At 35.9% G+C, this 21406-nt stretch overlaps 1 protein-coding gene across 2 annotated transcripts in view; it reads left to right on the top strand.

Annotated features, from left to right (window-relative positions):
- The window catches only part of CEP192 (centrosomal protein 192), a 41366-nt gene extending 24074 nt beyond the window's left edge, over positions 1-17292 (top strand). For both annotated transcript variants that reach the window (XM_030971643.1, XM_030971644.1), the window contains exons 21-37: positions 1009-1134; positions 1522-1656; positions 1845-1908; positions 2560-2699; positions 2823-2915; positions 3710-3825; positions 5329-5505; positions 7282-7372; positions 8084-8260; positions 8785-9045; positions 9259-9368; positions 11443-11552; positions 12737-12878; positions 13464-13636; positions 13925-14048; positions 15816-15920; positions 17254-17292. In XM_030971643.1, coding sequence (XP_030827503.1) covers positions 1009-1134; positions 1522-1656; positions 1845-1908; positions 2560-2699; positions 2823-2915; positions 3710-3825; positions 5329-5505; positions 7282-7372; positions 8084-8260; positions 8785-9045; positions 9259-9368; positions 11443-11552; positions 12737-12878; positions 13464-13636; positions 13925-14048; positions 15816-15828 — 2052 coding nt within the window. In that variant the 3' untranslated portion in view covers positions 15829-15920; positions 17254-17292. The remainder of the gene's footprint in view (positions 1-1008; positions 1135-1521; positions 1657-1844; positions 1909-2559; positions 2700-2822; positions 2916-3709; positions 3826-5328; positions 5506-7281; positions 7373-8083; positions 8261-8784; positions 9046-9258; positions 9369-11442; positions 11553-12736; positions 12879-13463; positions 13637-13924; positions 14049-15815; positions 15921-17253) is intronic.
- The last annotated feature ends 4114 nt before the right edge of the window (positions 17293-21406 follow it).

Here is a 21406-nt window from a genome sequence, read left to right as displayed (position 1 = left end):
TAGCTTGTTTATGATTGTAGAGAATATTTTCTTATTTTGGACTAATTAAAAATTAAAAGTAAGTGCTTGTGTAAAGTGCTTTTGTCTTGTGTCTTATCATGAAGGACAACCATGTGGGAGAGAGTGTGACATAAATAATTAAATCTGGCTTCATATAGTTCTAGATTTAAGAGTATGGACAGCCATAAAAAGGCTTGATGATACTTCTGGAGGTGCCTGAACAAATTACATGGTAGTCTGTGACATGTTTGATAAAAGTAAAGCTTTCAGTCATCAGCCGCAGTGGACATTTTCTTTTCATTTATGGTGGTCTTTTAACTTGCTCTGGGCTAATTATCTGTTTTGAAGTAATGAATGCACACAAATTGATATAATTTTAATGCTTCTTCCATAAATTTTTATTTATTTTCAATGCATTTTTTATTTTTTCACATGTAGTCCATTCTCCATGTTATTCATAGTATATTTGAACTTGTGTCATGTTCAAATAAAATGTAAATCTTGTGCTCAATCTCTGCATGTTGTTACATTCCTGAGATTGGAAAAAGTACCAAATAAAAGCTGTCTTTTGCTGCAGATCATGACACTTAAGTGTTTTTAAGCTAGCAAAAAATAACTGTCCCTTATTTTCTTAACTTTCAACTTGCTGAAATGTGTTTTTAACTATCTAAAACTGACATTTCTTACTTGCTAACAATAATCGTGGTTTAAACTTACTTTTAATTTGAATTATCCAAAAATAACTTGATTGTGTGCTGGATTTTGGTGGATAAACGTTGCACTAAGTTTGGCTTAATTGACTGAGGTAGAATGCATGGGAGATAGCCAATTGGCTGTAGCCCCTTCTAATATCAAAGAAAACATGATTCTTAGACTGTAATAGTTTGTATTGTATGTGGATATAGGGTTAAGAGGGTGGAATAGATGAGTAACATCCTAGTACTTTTGTAGGGTAGTGTGTTTTGAAGGTTTTCCTTTCTTCTAAGTTCTGCTTTGTTTTAAAACCAGGTGGAATCAGGAAAAGGAGATTGCCTGGATTTTGGTGACTTACCTTTTGGCAATTTGAAGGCTCTTCCCCTAAAACTTATCAACAAAACCCATGCTTTTATGCCAATTAGACTTATTATTAATGCAGTAAGTACAGTAAACTTCTTTATGTGAGAGTTAACATCTTGTGATACTGAATTTTAATACCCAAACACTTTGTTACATATCATTAAGAAATATGTCTTGGACACTTGATGTAAGACTTCCCAAGAAGTCTTTTGTTAGTCAGGAAATAAATAGTTTTTGCAGGGTGGTAATTTGATCCTGCTGTAATGGTACCAACAAAAATGCTTCTGGGATAAGTGTGTGGGGTTTTGTTTCATGTTTCAAAGCTACAGCCTAAATTTGATTGTTTTTTTTTGTCTAAGCTACTTGGATCATTCAAAACTTGTCTTGCATTTCTCAGCTTTGTCAGCATTGCTGTTACTGACAATAAGAGATTTAATACTTGTAATACTTTTCTTTTTTTGACAGAATGCAGTAGCCTGGAGGTGCTTCACCTTTTCTAAGGAACCTGTTAATACTTCTAACGAACAAATGGATGCAGTTTCTCAGACAGCAGCTCCATCAGTTGTAAACCACGTGATACATGCAAGCTGTGATGGGCAAGTGAGTAGTTTGTAGTTGGTCAGTTCTTTTTACTTGCTGTCTGAAATGACAGTGCTGAATATTTGAGTTCAGAGTAATGATTTTTGGGCAGCACACCTTTTGCATGTACAAGTTTTGTGGATGTTTTGTTTTCTCCTCTCAATAATTTTCTCCCTTCCATAAGGTGAGTCAACCAATTTCTTTTTCAGGATCCTGAAGCTTTAACAGTTTGGGTTCTGTTCCATGCACCTAAGAAACAAATTTCTTCTTCAGGTAAAGTAACTTGATTTTTATTTCAGCTGAAACAGATTTGACTTTTAATGTATACGTTTGTTAGAATTGCAGGAACAGGCTGCAAACTATGTTTGGTTTGTGGGTGCTAATATTTCAGGTATCATATTTTTAGTAACTGTAGGAGGCAGAATGTCTCTATGTCTTAATCCTTTATATATTACCAGGGACATTTTTACTTAAGTATGAAGCTGTACAAAGTTTGTGCTGCAAGATGCCTGGAATTTGCGTTGACTCTTTTTACTGAGGGAATTAAGCCATCACTGAAAAAAACATTGCATTAATTGAAAAATTAATAATAAGTTTGCAGAAATCTCTGGATTGTTCTGACTTGCTGAATAGAAAATAGTATATATATCAACTAGTTTGGCTGGTGTGGTAGGATGGGTTTTTTTGTTTGCATTAGTGACAATTTCAGTCACATATGACAAAAAGGTAAAACTCTTAAATAAGGTTCTGTGAGACTTTATTTAAAAGAGGGGGAAAAAAGTGGTGCAGGAGTAATGGGAGAGCTGTTTTTCTCACCCCATGGATATGTTAAGATGGAAGAGTAGCTGAAGCGAGACATGCATCCATAGGAATGGCCTTTGCTGTTGACACACTTGCTTTTGCTACTCATGAAATTGTTCCTAGATTCCTTGGGTCCAGCAGAGGAGTTCCTGGCAAGAGTGGATGTGGAAGTGGATAGTCCAGGACCTAGCACTGTGATTAAAAGTATTTTTCTCAGAGCAAGAGCTGGAACAGCTAGGATATGTATTCCAAAGGACTTAAAGGTTTGTGTATATTTACAAACTGTATTTCAAGAACAGTTTGCCTCTCCTCGCCTCCTACTTTTGTAATGTTTGGTTTTGTTATGTATGTATATATACAAACATAGACTTACTTTATTTTTGCAGAAAATACATCTGTCTGCTAGTGTGGGTTCAACAGTCAAGCAGCAGCTGTCATTGGTAAATTCTGGAAACATTAGTGTACATTTGAAAGTTCAGGTAGGTTGGCTTTTCCCTCTTGAAATCATGATTTTTGTGCTGTTCATATTGTACTGAACTAGAGGTGAGCCTTGGGATTTTAGCTCAGCTCTGTGGTTTGATAAAAGCTTTACAAGTTTACGTCTAGGCAATGAAAAATGGCAAAGAGATTTGCTTACTTTTTTAGAAAAAGCTTATGGGTGTTCTTTTGCTCAACTTCAGTTTTACTTGTTATAACAAACATACCTTCATGATTTTTACTAAATTTTAACTAAAATATTTGTTATACGTAAAAGTAGTGAAGCCTGTGCTGCACAGCAGGTGTTGGTTAGCTGGTAAAGCCTGCTTAAGGCAAAGATGAATATTAGCATTGGGAAACATCTGTATTTTCTACAAAACTGCATTAGTTTTTAGTGTACATGTTGCCAGCTCGAAGTGAGTACTTTTCAGATATGCAATGTCTTTACTTGGCCTTTTTGAGAATCCATGGAAAGTATGGTTCCAAACTGAAAGATAACTAACCACATTTGAAACTTGCATTTCAAATTCAACAGAAGGAGCAGTTGGTTCCGTTTTCTAAAAAGAGATTTGTTAGCCCATCATTTCTAAGATCAGAGGCCATGGAAACAGGATCTGCCACATTAAGTGATGATAGTGGGTGCTAATTGATAAAGTGTTGACAGCTCCAGGTGTATTCAAATTGTCTGAATTGCATGTAAAACAGGTGCACAACCAAATTGTATTACATTTTGTAGAAGTATTTAATCCCTTAAAATAGATAACTAACCCTCCCTTTTGCCCTTGCCTGCTTTCAGACATCAGATCAGGACAGCAGCTTTGCTGTTAAACCTGAAGACCTTTTCCTCTTTCCTGGAGAAGAACAAGTAGTGACTGTCCAGTTTTTTCCAAAAAGCACAACAACTACAGAAAGGTAAGATAACTGATTCTGTGCTGCTTTTGTTAACCATGTGATACATGAACTACTCTTGACCTTAAGGTAGTGAACATATTGAAAGTTTGACCCATATGAGAGTCTTCGTCTTCAGTTGTTCTCATGAGAGTTCTCATCCATTACAAATGGATTTATGTTAAGGTTTACCTTTTCTATAGAATATCTCCCTCCTCAGGTGTGTATAGCAGAATGAATAGATAATATTTCCCATCAAGAAATATTCTAAGACTTGTTTGGTGTAAAAATAAATGGAGTGAATCTGTGAGTCCTTTTTTACGGTAGTTATTTCTAAAGTACAGCAAAGCTTCAGAATACTTACCTTCAGCAGCCTCTTCAGTTGCTTCCCTCTTTCTCTCTCTGCTGAGGCAAGGGAAATGGTATTTCTGTTTTACATGTGAAAAATGTCAAGAACAGATCAGGAATCTAAGTATTCATTTGTCTGCTGTAATCAGATAAAAGTTTGTTCTGTACAACACTAATGTACAAGTTCCTTTTGCAGATGGATGAAGTATAGTTTTGCTCATTAGCTCCTGTTGAACTTCATTCTGCAAAATAAACTTGATTGGTTCAAGTGACAATTAAGATGTCATGTGAGAGTTTTTGGCAATGACTCATTTCTCCAGAGCAGCTTTCCCTCTCTTGCTACATGATTTCAAGTTTCTGCAAGAATCGACAAAGGAGTATCTTCAGTATATGTTCAACTTCACTGGCTAGCTTAACCAGGTCTCACCAGTGCATTTAAATTAAACAGTGAAGTTCTGTGCTAGTGACAGTATGATCCTATTGGATAGGTTGAATTTTTGCAGGCTTGAGTTACTCAGGAGGATTGGAAACTTGGTAATCTACATCCAAGTGCTGCCTACAGACTAATAAACTAACTGAGGCAGTAACCAGGGTCCATGTTCCCTGCTGATGGGATTAAGGTCTTTGTCAGCAGGCATCATAGGGATTCACTGACAGCTAGAATGGAGGTTCTTGAGTTTTTTTTCTTGACTTGAAATCTCTGTGCTATAACAAATGATTCAGTCTATTATTTAAAAGCTAGATTTCCTTCCTTGGTGCTCCTGGTTATCTCACACCTGTAAAAATTCAGTAAAGTTTCTCATGGCATTCAAAAAGCATCTCTTTAGTCTACAGCCAGACTTTGTTTCTTTCTAAAATTACTCTGTCAAAATAACTAGTATGGACGAAAAATACTTTTGAGCTGTAGTCTCTGAAATATTTATCTGAATCATTTCCAGCTGAAATACTTCAGAAGACTGTGTGAGGTATGTGGGGCATATGTGCTTAGAGCCCAAAGGATGTAAATGTAGGGCCATACCTAAAGCTGGCCTTTGTCATAAAATAAAAAGTGTTTATATTTTTGCCTTAAGAGGGTAGTTTTAAAAATGCCTATCTGTAATATTTTTTCAGTTATGTTTTGATTTCATCAGCTAATCTTGTCCTATTGTGAGATTTAAATTTATGCATTTATTTTTAAAGTATCTTGAAAATCCTCGTGCTGCCATCTGGGCCTCAGTTTGAAGTGATGATAGAAGGTGAGGTAGAATCTGGGCAAAACAGACCTGTGTCTACAGCTGCTGGGTGCTCAGACATTCCACCTATCCTCTCCAACAAGCAGTTCATTGCCTGGGGAGCAGTATCACTTGGATCATCAGTGTAAGTATAAGTTGGACAGCTGTTAATATAGAATATCATGTTAAGTATTTTATATTGCACTTATGTGGAGTAAATTTTCCCATTCACATTGATAATTGGCAGTAATTTGTTCTATGCCTCCAGTGAAAGAAGCCGTATATTGCAATTATTTTTCTTGTGCAAGAAAGTTTTGGAAACAAAACTTACTTGTGTATTCTCAAGGGTGTTTTAGTTATGATTAGAATACCTGGTTCTGTAAGTTTAGTGTGTCATGTAAATAGAAATTAGGAGAAAAATATTTTTCGATTAAGTTGATAGAAAAATTCTGTTGATTCTTTTGATACCTATCTCTAGCTAGAGATTAGTTATGCTTCATCTCGTCCATTACAAGGAACAGAATCCAGTCTGTGTAATGTAATTTGACCATCTGAATAGCATAAACTGTTGAACATCCCTTAATTGATTTGAATGTGTTTCAGGGTTAAAACTTCTAGTGATGTAGAATCTGTTTTGCCCCTAATTATGAATTATTTTATCCTTCAGACTACTTCTTGTCCACACTTTTTTAGTTTCAAGTTTACAGGTTTATTATTCTATGCTTTAGTGAAACTGTTCCTAATTGTTAGGATATTCTTTGCTTCTTTATATGTAAAGCCTGCAAATTTTGCAGATCTCTGAACTTTTAGTAATTGTTACTTGAAGGACTAATCCACTGTTGGTTGATACTGAACTTTTTGATTCTAATGATCTAATGGTGTTCCTGGTGGTTTAAAATCAATCAATGTTTGTATCCAAGAACTGTTTCTGATATATGCATTTCTGTTTTCCTGGTTTGTTAGGGTGCACTGTGCTTCTAACAGTAGTTTTGGTTATTTGGTGTTTGGGAATTACTGCTTCCTGCTATCTTTTTATTTGCTGTTTCTCCTGTAAAACAGTGTTGAGGAACCCTTGGTTTTAGGAAGCTGAAATTATTTCTGTAATTTTGTTTCAACAGAGTACAAAAGAGTGTCTGCTAGTGTTGCTAGAGAGAGGTTTTGCTCTCTCTGTCCTCCTCTTTAATTCCAACTGCATGATCTGTTCTCTTATGTTGTAGCAGTTTTAGGGCTTGTCAAATTCATCTGTCAATGTTTTTTGACTTGTTAAAATGACAAAGGCACTTGCTCTTGCTGGAGATGTTTCCTACCTCTACTGAGGAAAGCTCTGAGTACCAGAAGCCTGGTCAATGCTAGGATGTATCACAGAGAAAAAAAATATTTCAATCAACCTGATTCTGTTAAGTGACCATAGCTTTCTGTGTTGCTATTACATTGAGAAGTACATGAGAAGGAAAAGTTATCCTGAATTTAGTTCTTTACAACTGTTCCTGTGAATCTGGGCCAGACTACTCACGAGACTTTGTTTCTGCATAACTAAGTCTCTTTGGATAATCTCATCATAACTGTGTCCTGAAGTGGGGATTTTTATGGAGTTTTTGTGTTGATACAATTGCTGGTTTCTTCGAAAGTTCAGGCTGTTAAGTACAGTACTTGAACTTCAGAAAAGTATATATTTTTTTAATATATATGTATATTTGGGGATTGTTTTGCTATGAGTATTTGTGTGTTTTGGTGTATAACAGTGTAGGATGTGTAAGTTTGATAATACAGAAATAACTTTTTATTTAACATATTCTATTGCTCCAAGAGGTGATTTTTTTCCATTAAATTACTTCAAAATTGACTGTTCCATTGCTTCCATGAATTAATATATGCAGTTAATTTGTATTTACTGTAAAATCTAACCAAATGTATTTTTCAGACAGAAGAAGTTAATTCTAAGAAATGACTCTCCATCTGTGACCCAGCATTTAAGATTGTTGATAAGAGGCCAGGATCAAGACTCCTTTCAGGTGCCTGCCATTAAAATTTCTCTTTAGTGTTTATGACAGTTACCAGGCTATGTTTAAAATGAAAATGTTTTTGCCCTGAAGTGTTAGCAGCCTGTATTTGTTTTGAGAGTGCCAAGGTGAGTGTGGTAGCAGAGCTTAAGCTACACTGGTATCCTTGGGAGCCGCTGAAATAGGAGTGCTGCAGCAAACTGGAGTACAGTTTACTGCTCTCTAAGCTGCTGTTTCACAACAGAGTCAGTACTTGGTGGAGTGGTCCATCAATGGCTCTTCTTGCGGGAGGGAGTCTAGATGAGGATAGAAAAACTGGAATTAGCCTTTAGGAATTACCATGGCTAATGGGTCTTTTTGTTACGTAACCTGCATTGACTTACATCCCCTTTTCCGTCAAATGTTCAGATTTTTAAAATTTAAAATCTTATACTGACAGAGAATTAATGTACTGCTGGTAAAGTTCAGCCTTGACAGGTTGGGGATTGAGGACAAAAAAAATCTGTAAACTGAGAGGCATCGAAATGTTCATTATGGGAATATAAAGTATCTTGGACTTTGTCATTTCATTGCATATTAAGCATTGCAACTTTAAATATGCCATTGTTGTAGAAGTTAATGTGGAATTTAAAGAATTTAATTCTTCCTTCCTAGTGTAGTAAGTTTTACTGCTGGTTTTTTTTCTATTATAGTCACTCAGTTCTGATGTCTTTGTTTTTGTAGCTGCAAAGTATATTTGGATCAGAACAACGCTTAACCAGTAGCTGGGAGCTCAGAATGCGTCCCAAAGAAGATACTAACATATACCTGATGTTTACACCCACTCGAGTAACTTGCTGCTTTGCAAAGCTGGAAATCAAACAGCTGGGGATTCAATCAAAGCCAGGAATTAAGTTTACTGTAAGAGTCCCACCATAACTTCTAAAAGTTTTAAATGTACTTTTTTTTGTAATTATTGAAAATCTAGCATCGAATAGGTGTTTCTGTCAAAAACCTGAAAATTCAAGATACATCTTATGGACATCTGTATACTTGTTAAAGTCATATGGACACTAAATTTTATGCTTTGAACCTGAGTATCAATTTTGCATGTAATTCTTTCCTTTGAGAATGATGAAATATTTTATGTACTATATTAAAAGTAGCCTAAGATTTTAACTCTAGAAGTGTTAAAAAATCTGAACTTGTCTTGTTCTATAGGTAGGTCTTAAACAAACTTAGAAGTAGAACTTGAAAATGATTGAGTAAATTTAAGCTTTTCTATTTCTTGCAAGGGCTTTTCAGGTCACATTTTTAACATTTTCATTTGTTTTTCTGTAAATCTACATAGTTTACCATAGTTGTACATAAATGTGTTTTACTAAGAAGCTTTTTTTATTTGAAGTACTTTTTTTTTTGATAGTGGGGTTTTTTTTCTCTCCCAGATACCATTATCTGGATATGGAGGAACAAGCAATATAATTTTAGAAAATGTTAAAAAATTGTCAGATAGCTTCTTGGTTACACTGGAAGGCTCATTGTCTGCAAGATCACAGGAAGCTTCCTTCCACGTGAGAAACACAGGTTCCCGGGCTGCCTATGTTAAAGTGCTGTGCTTGGGAAACCTGCAGACAAAAGCAGCGATGGATCCTCAGGTTATGAGAGTGTCTCCCGAGCAGTTTGTACTAAGAGAAGGAACACATGAAGTAAGCACAGTGCTTTGTTTTGAGCAAATGTTATGAATTTAAATTAAATGTCATCATTGAAAATGTCTGACTAGTTCTTTATTAATATCTCACCTATTTTTTGTTATGTCCCATTTCACTTTTATTGTAGTAATCTGTTGACTCATAGTCCAAACATTAACGCAAACATTAAGATTTTTTTTTCCTCAATGTGTTGTCTATTTATTTTATCAGGTGATCACTGTAACATGGAACCCAATGGAAAAGAACTTCTCTCCAAGCATGGTGGTATCAACACTGTGTCTCTTTTGGGGAGATGAAGTTTCTAGGCAGCAGTATCGCAGGTAAGATGTGCTTTGCTGTTGTAGCAGACAGACGTTTAGAAAGAAGTTAAAGCTAGGGGTATGTGCTTGCCACAAGTATGGTTTTAATGTGTTTCCAAAACCAACAAGAACAAGATAAAAGATGATGATGATGATGATATGTAGAGATCTATTAAGCCTTGCATGTGTAAATTGTTGATGGGGGTTTGTTCATTTATGGCTTTGCTCACATACTGTAGCTAGAATCCTAGTTAAGGATTTTATTCTGTTTTAATTTACTTAAATTACTTAAATTGTGTTGGGTTTTGGGGAAATGTTTTCTTTTTTTGTATTGGAAGAGATCTGTGTTCTGTCTTGGTATCTCTCTTTCTAATGTGTATGTAACTTTAATTTTTAAAGAAAAGGCTCATGAAAAGAGTAGTACTGAAATCCAGGAGTATTAAGTTTCAAACAAAGTTTATGTCTTGGTTTGCTGAATTCTGTTGACAAAGAATGTGTTTGAGTAGGTGTATATGTGAGAAAAATAATATCCACATATGCTCATGACACACTGAAACTTATTGAGAATACTTTGCTGATCTTAAATAGTGGCCATGTTATTCTGCATTTCAGTTTGTGTAACTCAAACACACAGAAATGGCATATTCTGCCTTCAGTGACAGAAACTGCACTTGTGACTTGTGCTGTCCATGGGGTTCAGTGTAATGCAGAATGTTCAGACAGGGTAGAGCAGTAAGGTGTTGATAATCATAATTCAGTGCAAAACTTCAAAACAGCATTATTTCACTATTGATTTTAAATGTCATTGCCTGACAATGTATGATAGTCATTGTGTATGTTCTTATCCAAATGAAGTGTTAATCATGGCTGGATTTAACTACATGGCTTTGAATAAAAAGCTCATGGAATAGCTGAGTTCCTGACCTTGATAGGAAACTGGCTTATTTTAGATATCTTAGAAGAGGCTTGGTCCTGTTTTTTTGTATGAATTATTTTGTGTGAGGCAATGCTCTCTATCTTGGAATCCTTCTTAAAGGGATGAAGTACTTAGGGAACAGTTTTGGTCTACAGGTCAACAGAAAACCCATCTAGAAGCTGAATACAACTACATAGGTATTATTAGAAACTTTTTGTTTTTTAAATTCAGATTCTGGATGTTATGTATGCAAAATGACTTGTTGATTTTATTAGTAAGCAGGCTGGCATATTGTTCTTGAAAATAGTGGTCTAGTTCATTGTTTCTTGGTGGGAGTTTTTCTGAAATATCCCTTGATAACTTGAAAGAGATGTGTATGTCTTGCAATGACTGAGTTCTCTAAGCCAGTCCAACCCCATTCTATAATTGTGCACTAGAATGAGAGCATGATTTGGGACTTAGGGGCAGGAATGTGAAATGAGTACTCTGCCTCATCTGCCGGCTTGTGCCCCAAGTTCCTTACTCCAAAATCATACGTAGTCAGCAGCCCAGTAAGTAGCTTAGACCTGAGAGTTAGTAGTGCTCAGGAATTCTTTCCTCCTCCATGGCCCTGACCTTATCTGAGTGCCGCATTTTATCTTGCTGACCTGTAACTTCCCATTTTTCCCAGGACCGTTTGTATCCCTGTGCCTCCCAGTCTTTTCTATTCTGTTGGTAGTCATGCTCCTTGGTTCTGTGTTCCTGCTGTTGGCTGGCACCTGCTGCCACTCTGACACTGACTAGCCAATTTTTCCTCTCAAAAAACTTTCGCTTGTAACCAAAATAGCATTCTCCTGCTTGCTGTGGTGATTGAAACATCGCTCAGATGCCTGATGTACTTATCAAAAATCTAGGTAGGTGTGACTGACAGCAGAGAACAAGTATGGAAAGACAAACATATGGTAACCATTATTTCAGTGTTTCCTTTTACTCTGCAGCAATAGAGCAGGTATTTCTTTAACCCTTTTAAGACTGTGAAAAGACTTCAGTTTTAAATGGATGCTCCCAGATTTGAGCTTGGTGTAGTCAAGAAATGATGAAGTGAAAATTATACTGGATTCCTACGATTCATATCAATCTTTGCAATTTGTTGTTTCTAGTACTTTGTTTAATTTAATGACTCCTGTTTACCTCTAACAGAGCTGTGATGTATAAAGCTGAGGTGGAAAAACGCATCATCCCAGAAAACAACTTAGTGAGAAATGCTGTATTTGATGAGGAATTTCAGGGGGAGCTGCTTGTGACAGAAGGTAAGACTATGACTTCTTAAAAGAAAAATATAATGCTTGTTTACTTGTGGCAAATGTGCTTTTGGCTTGAATCCTAGTTATTTTTCACTTTTTTTTTATAAATGTAGAAGAAAAATTCTGAATTTGGACAGTTGTACTGGGCAAAGCTTTGTTGTATTTTCTTTCCCTAGTCCAGCTGAGGAGGAGTGTGGTAGAATGGCTTTGGTGGGCACCTGACATCCAGCCAGGGTCAACCCATCACAACAGAATGTGCCTTTTTTCATTCAGTATCTATTTATTTAAATGATTTTCTGTACTTTTCTCCTAGCAACATGAACCCCCAGTCTGTAAATATTATAGCATTAAAAATGCTGAGTTTATTTGGAAAGTATTTGCCTTAATAACTATTAGGGAAAGATTCAGTTTGTTGTACACAGATATCTTTGAAAATTGAGAGGCAGGCAACTTGGCTGACACCCAAATATATTTCTTTTCCTTCCTAAATAGCTTTTACTTCTGCTTGTTAGTAAGAAATGCATTAATAAGAATACAGTATATTGTAAAGCGTTCCTTTAAGCACCCCCCAAGTCTTCAGTCCCATAAGTGTCATGAATTTACTGTCAAACCCTAATCTTGAGCTAGTTATATTCACATATGGAATTACTTACTGTCCTTAGGCTACTACACCTGAATAAATATAGTCTGTTTCTTTCCCTATGAATTGTATATTGTCTTTACTTGGAAAAGTAAAGATTTTTTTTATCATTCATGTTAGTTGAGGTGAAATCCTAGTGAACATTAGATACTTGGGTTCTGGAGTATCCTTTGAAGTTGTTAAGAAAGTTTTGGAGAAAAAAAGTAAAAGCTAACTCTAATTTGGCATAGAATCAAATTAGTATATAGCATTCATGTAAAGGTGGAAACTATATGATAATATTTTTATATTTATTGTTTTATATGTAATATTTATTATATCTTATAATAAAAAGTTTTAAATTGGTATGTATTCAGATTTATATATTGTATTTGATGTTAGTGTTGAGCTACACCTGATAGCTAAGCTTGCAGGAAGTAGTTTTGGAATGATCTAGGATTTCTTAGCTGATGGATTATTAACTAGGTCTATGTCTGTAATCTCTCTGGTGTAATTTCTGAGTATTATTGGACTATTCTTACTAGAATTTCTCTATTACTCTCATTTTTAGTGTGTGATGTCCCACGAGAGACAAACGATATCCATCTTTTCTATGCAAATATGCAAAAGGTTCTCCTTTCTGTGGTTGGATATTCCACTTGTGATCAGGATGGCTTTCAGCAGTCTACTGGACCCCAGTTGGAATTGGACAGGTACTGGAACCATAATTAGTAATTATATGTATGTAATTATGGTTTTTTCTTGTGAGGGTGGTTAGGCATTGTAGCAGGTTGCCCAGAGTGGCTGTGAAGTTTTCATCTCTGAAGAAATTAAAAACCTGGCTGGACAATGTCCTGAATTACCTGGTGTAGTGCCCCTCCTTTGTGCAGGGGTGTTGGACTGGGTGATCTCCACAGGTCCCTCCTGATCTCCAGAATGTGTTGCACAGCATGCTGTGAAACTCAACTTGCATTCCCTTATTTCTCTATGCAGTACTTATTTTCTCTGTATATGTTTTTAAATTATTTCATATTATTATCTTCTGAAGATAATTTTTTATTTTAGTTCCTCTCATTCTAAATGATACCTTTCACTTCCAAACATTCTGTGAAAAAGCTGTGTCCTGATCTAGCTGCTGGATTGTTTTATACTTAATGGAGAATTGAATTAAATTGAGGGCCCATGTAAAAACTATTGTACTTCTGTAATAAAATTTTGAGAAATACTAAGAGTAGGCTGTTATAATTACTCATGAGATATTTTTTTACTGCTTTTGCCTAATGCAGTCTTATTTTCAGGTTGGAGAACTTTGTCACACATACTGCTGCAACTTTGGACGTTCTTCCTGTTAAAGGACCTCAGGGTATTTCTTTATCTGCAAAAAATAATAATCTAGCTCAGAATAAATCAGATTCTCAAGAGACTTGGGCTGTTACACCTGAGTATTTGATTTTGACATCTCCTACTCTTGGTAAGTATTTTTGAAGTTAATGAAATAGCCACTTAACTATTAAGATAACTGTGCTGCATAGGATGTTTGTAAGTGTGGATTGGCCAGCAATCTTTATGCAGACTTGATTTGAGCACAGTTTTTGGATAAATCATCAGAGATTATGTGCTCTGTGAATACATATAGAATGCACTGCATACGCACGAAGGTTTTAAAGTAATGTGAAGGTAAAATTAGGGCAGAAAATACTTTATTTTCGTTGCTGCATTTTTGTGAATTTTTGTGTTAGCTTTTTTTTTTGTGTTACAGGTGAAACATCAGATACTAGACGTGTACAAATTCTCAACAATTCCAATCGAATGTTGGCATTTGAACTTTCATGGCCAGCTCACTGCCTTACTGTAACCCCACAACATGGAGATGTTGAACCAGGGTAAGTGTATTTCCATAAGTTCCTTTATGTGTGAAAGTGTGGTGAGGTTTTGGAGGAATTTATTTTTAGTTTAAGTGTGTAACTAGTTTAGGAATTTTAGTTGGTTTTTAGGAATTTACTTTAGTTTGCTTAGACTGCACCCTGAAACTATTTTAGCTCCAGGGTATAGACTTTTTGTCAACTAACATGCAAATCTAGCTTTTTTAGGACCTTATCCTTTTACAGTTGTGTATTATGGGAATGTTCTTCTGTCACAGGTATAATTACCTTGATGCCAGGAGTTTTCTGTGCCTGGAAGTACTATTATTATTGCATAGTTTTCAAGGAGCTGAATGGCCAGTGAAGCTGAAGCTTTAAAAATCTGTTTTCACAGTAGTTTTTTGTTTAAAATTTAGCCGTGCATTTAAAAACAAAAAACTCTTCCTCCCTTCCACAACCAAGAAACAACCCCCAAAATAACATTTCTTATAGAAGGCTTCTCTTCTGGGGACTTAGCATTTTCTTTAGCAAATGTGATATTCCTCACAACTTGATTTTGGGATTCTTTTTATTTGGAGAAATCTGGGTTTTGCCATTCAACCTTTGGCTTCTCAGTATTTGTAGGTATGAAAATAATGACAAGCCAGTGTCATCTTACCCATGCCTTAATTAGGGTATTCTTGGAAAAGTAGTCATAATATCATTGTATACATATATAAGACTTTTCACATATGGCAGCAAAGACTTCAACAATTTATGCTTGAAAGGTCTGCTCACCTCTCCCTTCTAAATTTCTGGTGTATTTTAAGGTTCAGTTCAGAACAGCTTTAAGACCCTATTATTAAACTATTCTCATCTTCCAAAAAAAAAGTCTCCCACCAAAAAATAGGTTTTGCTTTCAGAATTATATTTCAGTAGTTGCTTTAACTTTGAAGATGTTTACCCAAAATACTTTCTTTTCAGTCCTGCCTGGCTAATTGCGTTTTAAACACTTAATTTCATATTCATGTAGATGTAAATTTCTGGGAAACTTTCATCGCTAGTGAGAACAGAATAGAGTTCCATGGAAGGGCTAGGGTATCTGCCACTCATTGCAGATTCAGTCAGTGCCAAGAAAAATAGTCTCAAAAAGCAGTAACAATTAATGACTTTCCAGTAGCTGTGGAAGTGAGGACATACTGAGTGTCTCATACCCCAAATTCAAGATTGTCTGGATGATTTCTTACAAAGAGGGTATTGATGGCCTTCTGCAAGCAATTTTCTTGCAGTGTAGAATTTTAAAATGTGTTCACTGGAAAAGAGTGAGCAGAATCCTCACTTTTTGGGTCCAAGTAAGTAGTTTGGATCAAGAACAGAGGAAGTAGGAAGCAGACCCGTGGGAACAGCTGACTTAAGCACAGCAAGCTGCCCTTGCCCAGTTCTCTATTTTTCCTGACCATCTCCTCATAGTGCCTAGGGCATTCAACCTGTCACAATAGGAGCCAGCCAGAATATTTTATACTCTGCACTGTGAGGGCTGGATTCTGCAGAATCCTTGAACTGAGTTAGGCCATAAGAAGAGGTGATCTGATTTCTCAGTGATGGTGAAAGAAGATCCTGGGATCATGGCTTTTAAAGCTTAATATATGGCATATCTGAGTACCTGAGATTTAACGATCTGTAGGGCATCTTCACTTATCTGCTATCTTAAAAGTGCATCCTTTTTTGGGGTGGGATAGTGACAAATGTGGTAGATACTGATTCTAGTATGAGTCATGCTAGTTGATTTTTTTAAATTTTTTTTTTTAGGGGAGTACACTAATTCTGGTGAGTCCTAATCCATCACTTGCCACAAGGCCCATATTAATTCCTTGGAGTGGCCTAATCTACATCCATTGTGATAATGGACTAAAGGTATGTGGTTTACTTGAGACTTCAGATTGCAAGTTTTTATTTTACTTTGTCAGTTCTAACAAAGTTGCTAAAACCTTGTAGATTTGAGTCAGAAGCTCTGTCAGCGTCCATTATTCTTTTTAATTTGTAAAGTTCTCATAAAGAAAAGTAGTCAAGATGCCATTTTCTAAACTGATTTTTGGTTCATTAATCTCTGAAGAAATACTATGATGTGGACACTAACTAAATTTCTAACAAAATTGCACCCACCACTGCCTTATGCGTAATTTTCTAAAACACTAAATATATACATGTAGATGTGCACACATAAAAGTAGTTTGTATGATATTGTAAAATAAAAGAAGTTAAAAGAGGGTATTAGACAAGTCACCATAGCTCCTTTTGAGCTCCCTTAAGGTAAACTTGACCTTCTGGATGACAGGTCAGGGATAAAGAATGTCTAGAACAGGTTCTGCCTCTTCATGGATAATCCAAGATATTTCCCTGATAAAATTGAGGCATAGAAATAAAATTTATGAAGCCAACAGTTTTTTCTATGTAAGAGCAGAAGGACTCCTTGGTAATTTCTCCTAAAGAAAGAGACTTTTTTTCTTATTTTTACAGTCAGTGTATGCTTTGAGTTATTTGTAACAATGAGAGAGAAATAGACACTGAAAGGATAAAACTGTATCTACTTTCTTTTTGCATGGAGGGAAGTGTGAGGTATGATACAGAATTGGAAACTGCCTTCAAAAAACCCAAATAAACAGGGAAGTTGTTCAGAAGGAGTTAACTATGTTATGTTCTGCAATATGAGAAAAGGATTTAAGAAATCTACTAGGACAAGTGTGGAGAATGTAGCAAAACCCATCAAATTATAAGAAATCTGGTAGTTAATAATGCTTTTGTAATTTATTTGCTACCTTTCCAAATCAGCAAAAAGTATGCTAAGACTTTACTAGCATTAATTGAAACTTTAAAAATTTCTAATTATGTAGCAAAAGGGAGCACAGAGCTCCTTCTGAATGAGGCAGTTCTGTTTCCATTATCTGCAACAGAGCATGTTGTAGGAATTGTCAGTTAAACTTGTTGAAATTATTGTTCCTGTTGAACTAAAATGCCTAGATAGAAAATTTTCAGTGAATGTTCCCTTTCTCCTAAATTAAACTTGTCCGAGAATCTTTAAACTTTTGAGGTTGGAGAAGATCTGGTGATGTAATGTATGAGAACTTTCCTTTGTTGAAATAAAGGTAAAGCTGAACATAAGCTCTTGTGTGTAAACTAATTAGTTTGACTTATTGATATATCAATATTCACTGTTTAAAACTTTGCTTTTCTCCAAATTGTGCAATAGTTTATTAAAGTGCTTATTCAAGAGGCTGTCACACAGAGCATGTCTGGATCAGACTTTCCATGTAGAAGATGTGACATAATTACTCCACAGTCTGAAAATCCCACTGTAGATGTGCCAAAGCCTCTCCCCAGGTTCCCTCTAACAGAAATGGACATAAAGAACAGAAACATTGTTTTTCCTAAAACAAGACCTGGTCAAAGCTCAGGTAAGAGGAATTAGTTATTGAATATAGCATCTGTAATATCTTGTGTTCAGAGGCTTTGTGTATTATATTGCATGTTTGGGAATTTTAGTGCCTTGACTTTGGTTTTGTTCTCTTGGTCTAATAAGTGTGAATGACCAGTTCCCCACTTCTCCCTTTAGTTTGAAGTGCTCTTTGGGTTTTTTGGGTTGTGTTTTGGGTTTGTTTTTTTTGTTTGTTTGTTTTGTTTTTTGTTTTGTTGGGTCTTTTTGTTGTTTGTTTTTTGTTATTGTTGTTTTGTTTTTGGTATTTGTTTGGGGTTTTGTTTGTTGTTGTCGTGTTGTTGTTTTGTTTTTGGGGTGGTTTTTTGTGGTTTTTTTCCCCAGTTCTCCTTATACAGTATAGTCACACCTTGTTCTCCACAGTTAGGTTTGCATACAGGCAAATCAGTTGCCAGTATGATGAATGCAGCTATGCTGTGACTGGGAAAAGAGAGTGTTGGGTTACTGTGTCTGCTTGAAACTCTTCTGGCTCAGGCACCTTTGCAGTAGATCCATTCTCATCTGCCCTTATGCCCATAAGGGATGAGACCAATCTGTCTGTGCTTAGCAGGGAAATAAATGCTCTTCCTAAAGACAAATAGGAGTGTCAACTATGAGGCTGGCTGTCCTTGTCTTGGTACATAGTGATTGAGGAGGACAGGGTAGATAATGGAGTCGGAAGTGCTTGGACTGTACTTTTAGTTCTAGTAATGCTTAAAATTCTCAAAGCAACTCTATGGAACTCTCATTCTGTTATCTACAGACCAGGTTTTTTGTAGTACGTACTTTTTTAGGCAGTGAGGGTTTTTTTAGTGATCCATTGCCTTTTTTTTTTCCAGCAGACTTGAGAACTTTCAAGACTTTAACAATTATATTTCCTATATAATTTATGTCTGCAGCTGAACTTTTTAAAGTGCTATTCTAGACTGAGATGATCTTGTCCTATTACTTCTTGCCAAGAGGCAAGAAGTATATATTGCCATATTATATGCATGCTGAGTAACAAAACACATTATTTGATACAAGTTTATTTGGTCCCAGACTGGGATATTGTGTTCTGTCTCTGAATGATCAAATAATATCTTGGGAAGGAGTTGGATATCTTTTGGGGATTTTTTGGTGGAGTCTGAGTTTCTTGTGTAAAAACTTCTACAAATCTTATGACAGTGTGCTTTGTTTGAGTCTGCTCTTGAGATTTGTTTTAATGAAAACTGTTTCCACTAAACTTGTGTTCGTCTAGAGACACAGTTTCTGCTTAACTCTTTACACCAGGGATATTTGAACAAAGATGTTTAGTATGCTGGTCTGATATTTCTCTTTTAGAGAATTACCTGGAAATGGAGAATAAAGGGAATGAAAATCTGAAGTGGAAAATATCATCGTTTGCACCACCCTATATTAAAGTGAGTGAATGCTTGCATTGGGAGTTTTATGCAAATCTCTGGGTTTTATTTTAACTTTTCTCTTCCTGCTGTGCTCTCTCTCCCTGCTGCCTCTCAAGGAAGAATATATATTTGATCATGACCTCAGTTACAAAGGTTTTTTTCCTCTGTCTATATCAGGGAAATGATTTGCTCCTTTTTTTCATCCCTGATGTGCTCCCTGACTATGAATCAATCAGTGCTCTGTGGTACAGATTCTGCTTCACTTACTGCTTTACAGAGTGTGCTTGTGCTCATACAGTGTCATCATCCAGATTGCATTAAGTGATCAAGCATAAATGAAAGATAAGTGTCTCTTTTTGGCTGCAGAATGCCAGACTTGTCTTGTTCCAGACTTGTGCTGCTGAAATTGCACTGTACATGGTATCTCTGTAGAAATTTGAGTTAGGTCAAGGATATTTTAATTACAGTTCTGTTACCTCTGCCTACCTGTTGATATTTGTAAATGCTTCCCTATTTCTTGATAGTCTGAAATGCTGTGATGATTTTGGATTTTATGCTAAAACTATTATTATTATGCTCTATTGTTGTAAAACAATGAAAAATGGTTATGTAGCACTCTTACCAGCACCCATGGGACTGAGTATGTCGTGTTCCAGGGCACCAGGGTACCACCTCTGAACTGTAAGTCGCTAGTAGTGGTGACTGGATTTGGTAGTTCCAGTCTTTATTAATTAGCTTTTAGGGAGTCAGTTTTAATTCTTTACTTAAAAGTACCTTAATTGGGTGTATTTTCCTCAGTCTTCTGCAAGGGGGGTGTATGTGTGGGTGTATTGTGTGGTTTCAGGCTATTTTTTTCCATTCCCTTCAAATCTGACTCATAAATTGGTTTGCAGGGTGTGGATGGAAGTGGCACTGTTTATAGGGTTCCTTACTCTGCTTTTGAATTTTCCCATGTTTCTGGTACCCTCGAAGTTCACGGACAAGAGAAGGTAAACATTTATAAATATTTCAGGCATATTAATGTGTCTCAATTGCAAAATAAGATCTTAAATGAGAAATAAATTGTATTTGATAATGATAAAATGTTGGCCTTTCAGTACTGGGTTCTGGAGTGTGTCAGATATTCTGCATCAGCTTAATTCAGCAGAGTTGATTCTAAGAATTTATGCAATCAAAGTAGTTTGATTTCAAAGTGGTGGTGTGTTTGTGTTACTCTTTGGGGTTTTTTAAGGGCAAATTATTTTAGAAGAAAAAATTATCTTAAATGTTTTGTAAAATTCCAGAAGAAAATGGCAAATAATCCTGGGTTCTTACAAAACTGGTGTAAGCATCTGATTCCCTTCCTTGAAGCATTCTTGCTCTACTTGTTCAGGGACAGCTGTCTGCTCCTTAAGTTGGTTTCATTTGACTTGCAATTTTATCTGCTGGCCAGTAGAGGGTTTCATAACCACAATTATAAAGCACATCCAGGATAGACTGGATTAGTAAGGGTCTTTCCTCCCTCATCTCCCTCTTTCGTCTTCTACTTGAATTTTATCTCTTCATCTTCATTAACACCTATCTTTTAATTGTTATAGATAATTATGACATTATTTCCATAGAGATGCAATTTGTAGTCTATTTACAAGAGTAAAAAACTTACTCCTGACCAGTTTCATAGTAATTTCATAATATTGCAAGCCGTTATTTGAATTTAAACAATTGTATTTACCTTAGCAATCCTAGTTCAGGCCTGTTTGAATAACATTTACATCAGTGGCATGGCCGGCTGTGGGCTGGAGCTGATAAGGTACAGTGCTATCATGGCTGGCTGGGTTTTTTGCAGTGGATGTTATGATTAGATATAGTTGTAGTGCTCTATTCTAATCTGCTGCTCTCTTTCTCTTTTTCCCTCAACCTCAGTTCTGAAAACAATGCAAGTTTACTCTCGAGTTAACCTGGTACAGCGCTATATGGAGACGAGCCTTTGTTACATAAGTGATCTTTAAGGATGATCAAATTCATAGGTTGCAAGTTGGTTTAAATTTTAAGCCTTCTAATAATTGTAGTACAGTGTACTTACAGATTTGGAGCTGGAGGAGTTGAGTTGTTCACAATTTAGTTGCCAGATGAGGGAAGTTTTTTTCAGGTGCACATATTTCCCTTCCTGGTCCCCTTTCTCTCCATTTTACTAACAGAAGTAATTGTGCCAGCGCTTGCTGGCTTTGCTTAAAGCAGATTATCTGAACTCAAGTTTTGTTCAAAATTGCTTGCACAACATAGTTCATCCATTTTTTCCACTTGCTGGCAGAGGAGGGCTAGCTGTTGTATTGTTTTCTGCAAGATCACCTGTGTGTGCCTTGTGTGTTCTGTACTGTGTAAATTTTGTGCTGGCTGAGCCATAACTTTGTACAGGTAAAATTGTGAAGATCCTGAAGATTATTAGTGTTCTCCAAATTTTTTTTTTTTAGGTTGCTGTAATTTTTTCACCTAGAGATAAAGGAGATTACTCCCAGTTCTGGGACCTTGAGTATTACTCAGTTGGAAATCCGAGTAGGAAACACAAA

Source organism: Camarhynchus parvulus, chromosome 2, assembly GCF_901933205.1.
Source record: "Camarhynchus parvulus chromosome 2, STF_HiC, whole genome shotgun sequence".
Classification (NCBI taxonomy): Eukaryota; Metazoa; Chordata; class Aves; order Passeriformes; family Thraupidae; genus Camarhynchus; species Camarhynchus parvulus.
The sequence above is the reverse complement of the archived record's forward strand: the minus strand, read 5'-3'. Positions and strand labels throughout refer to the sequence as shown.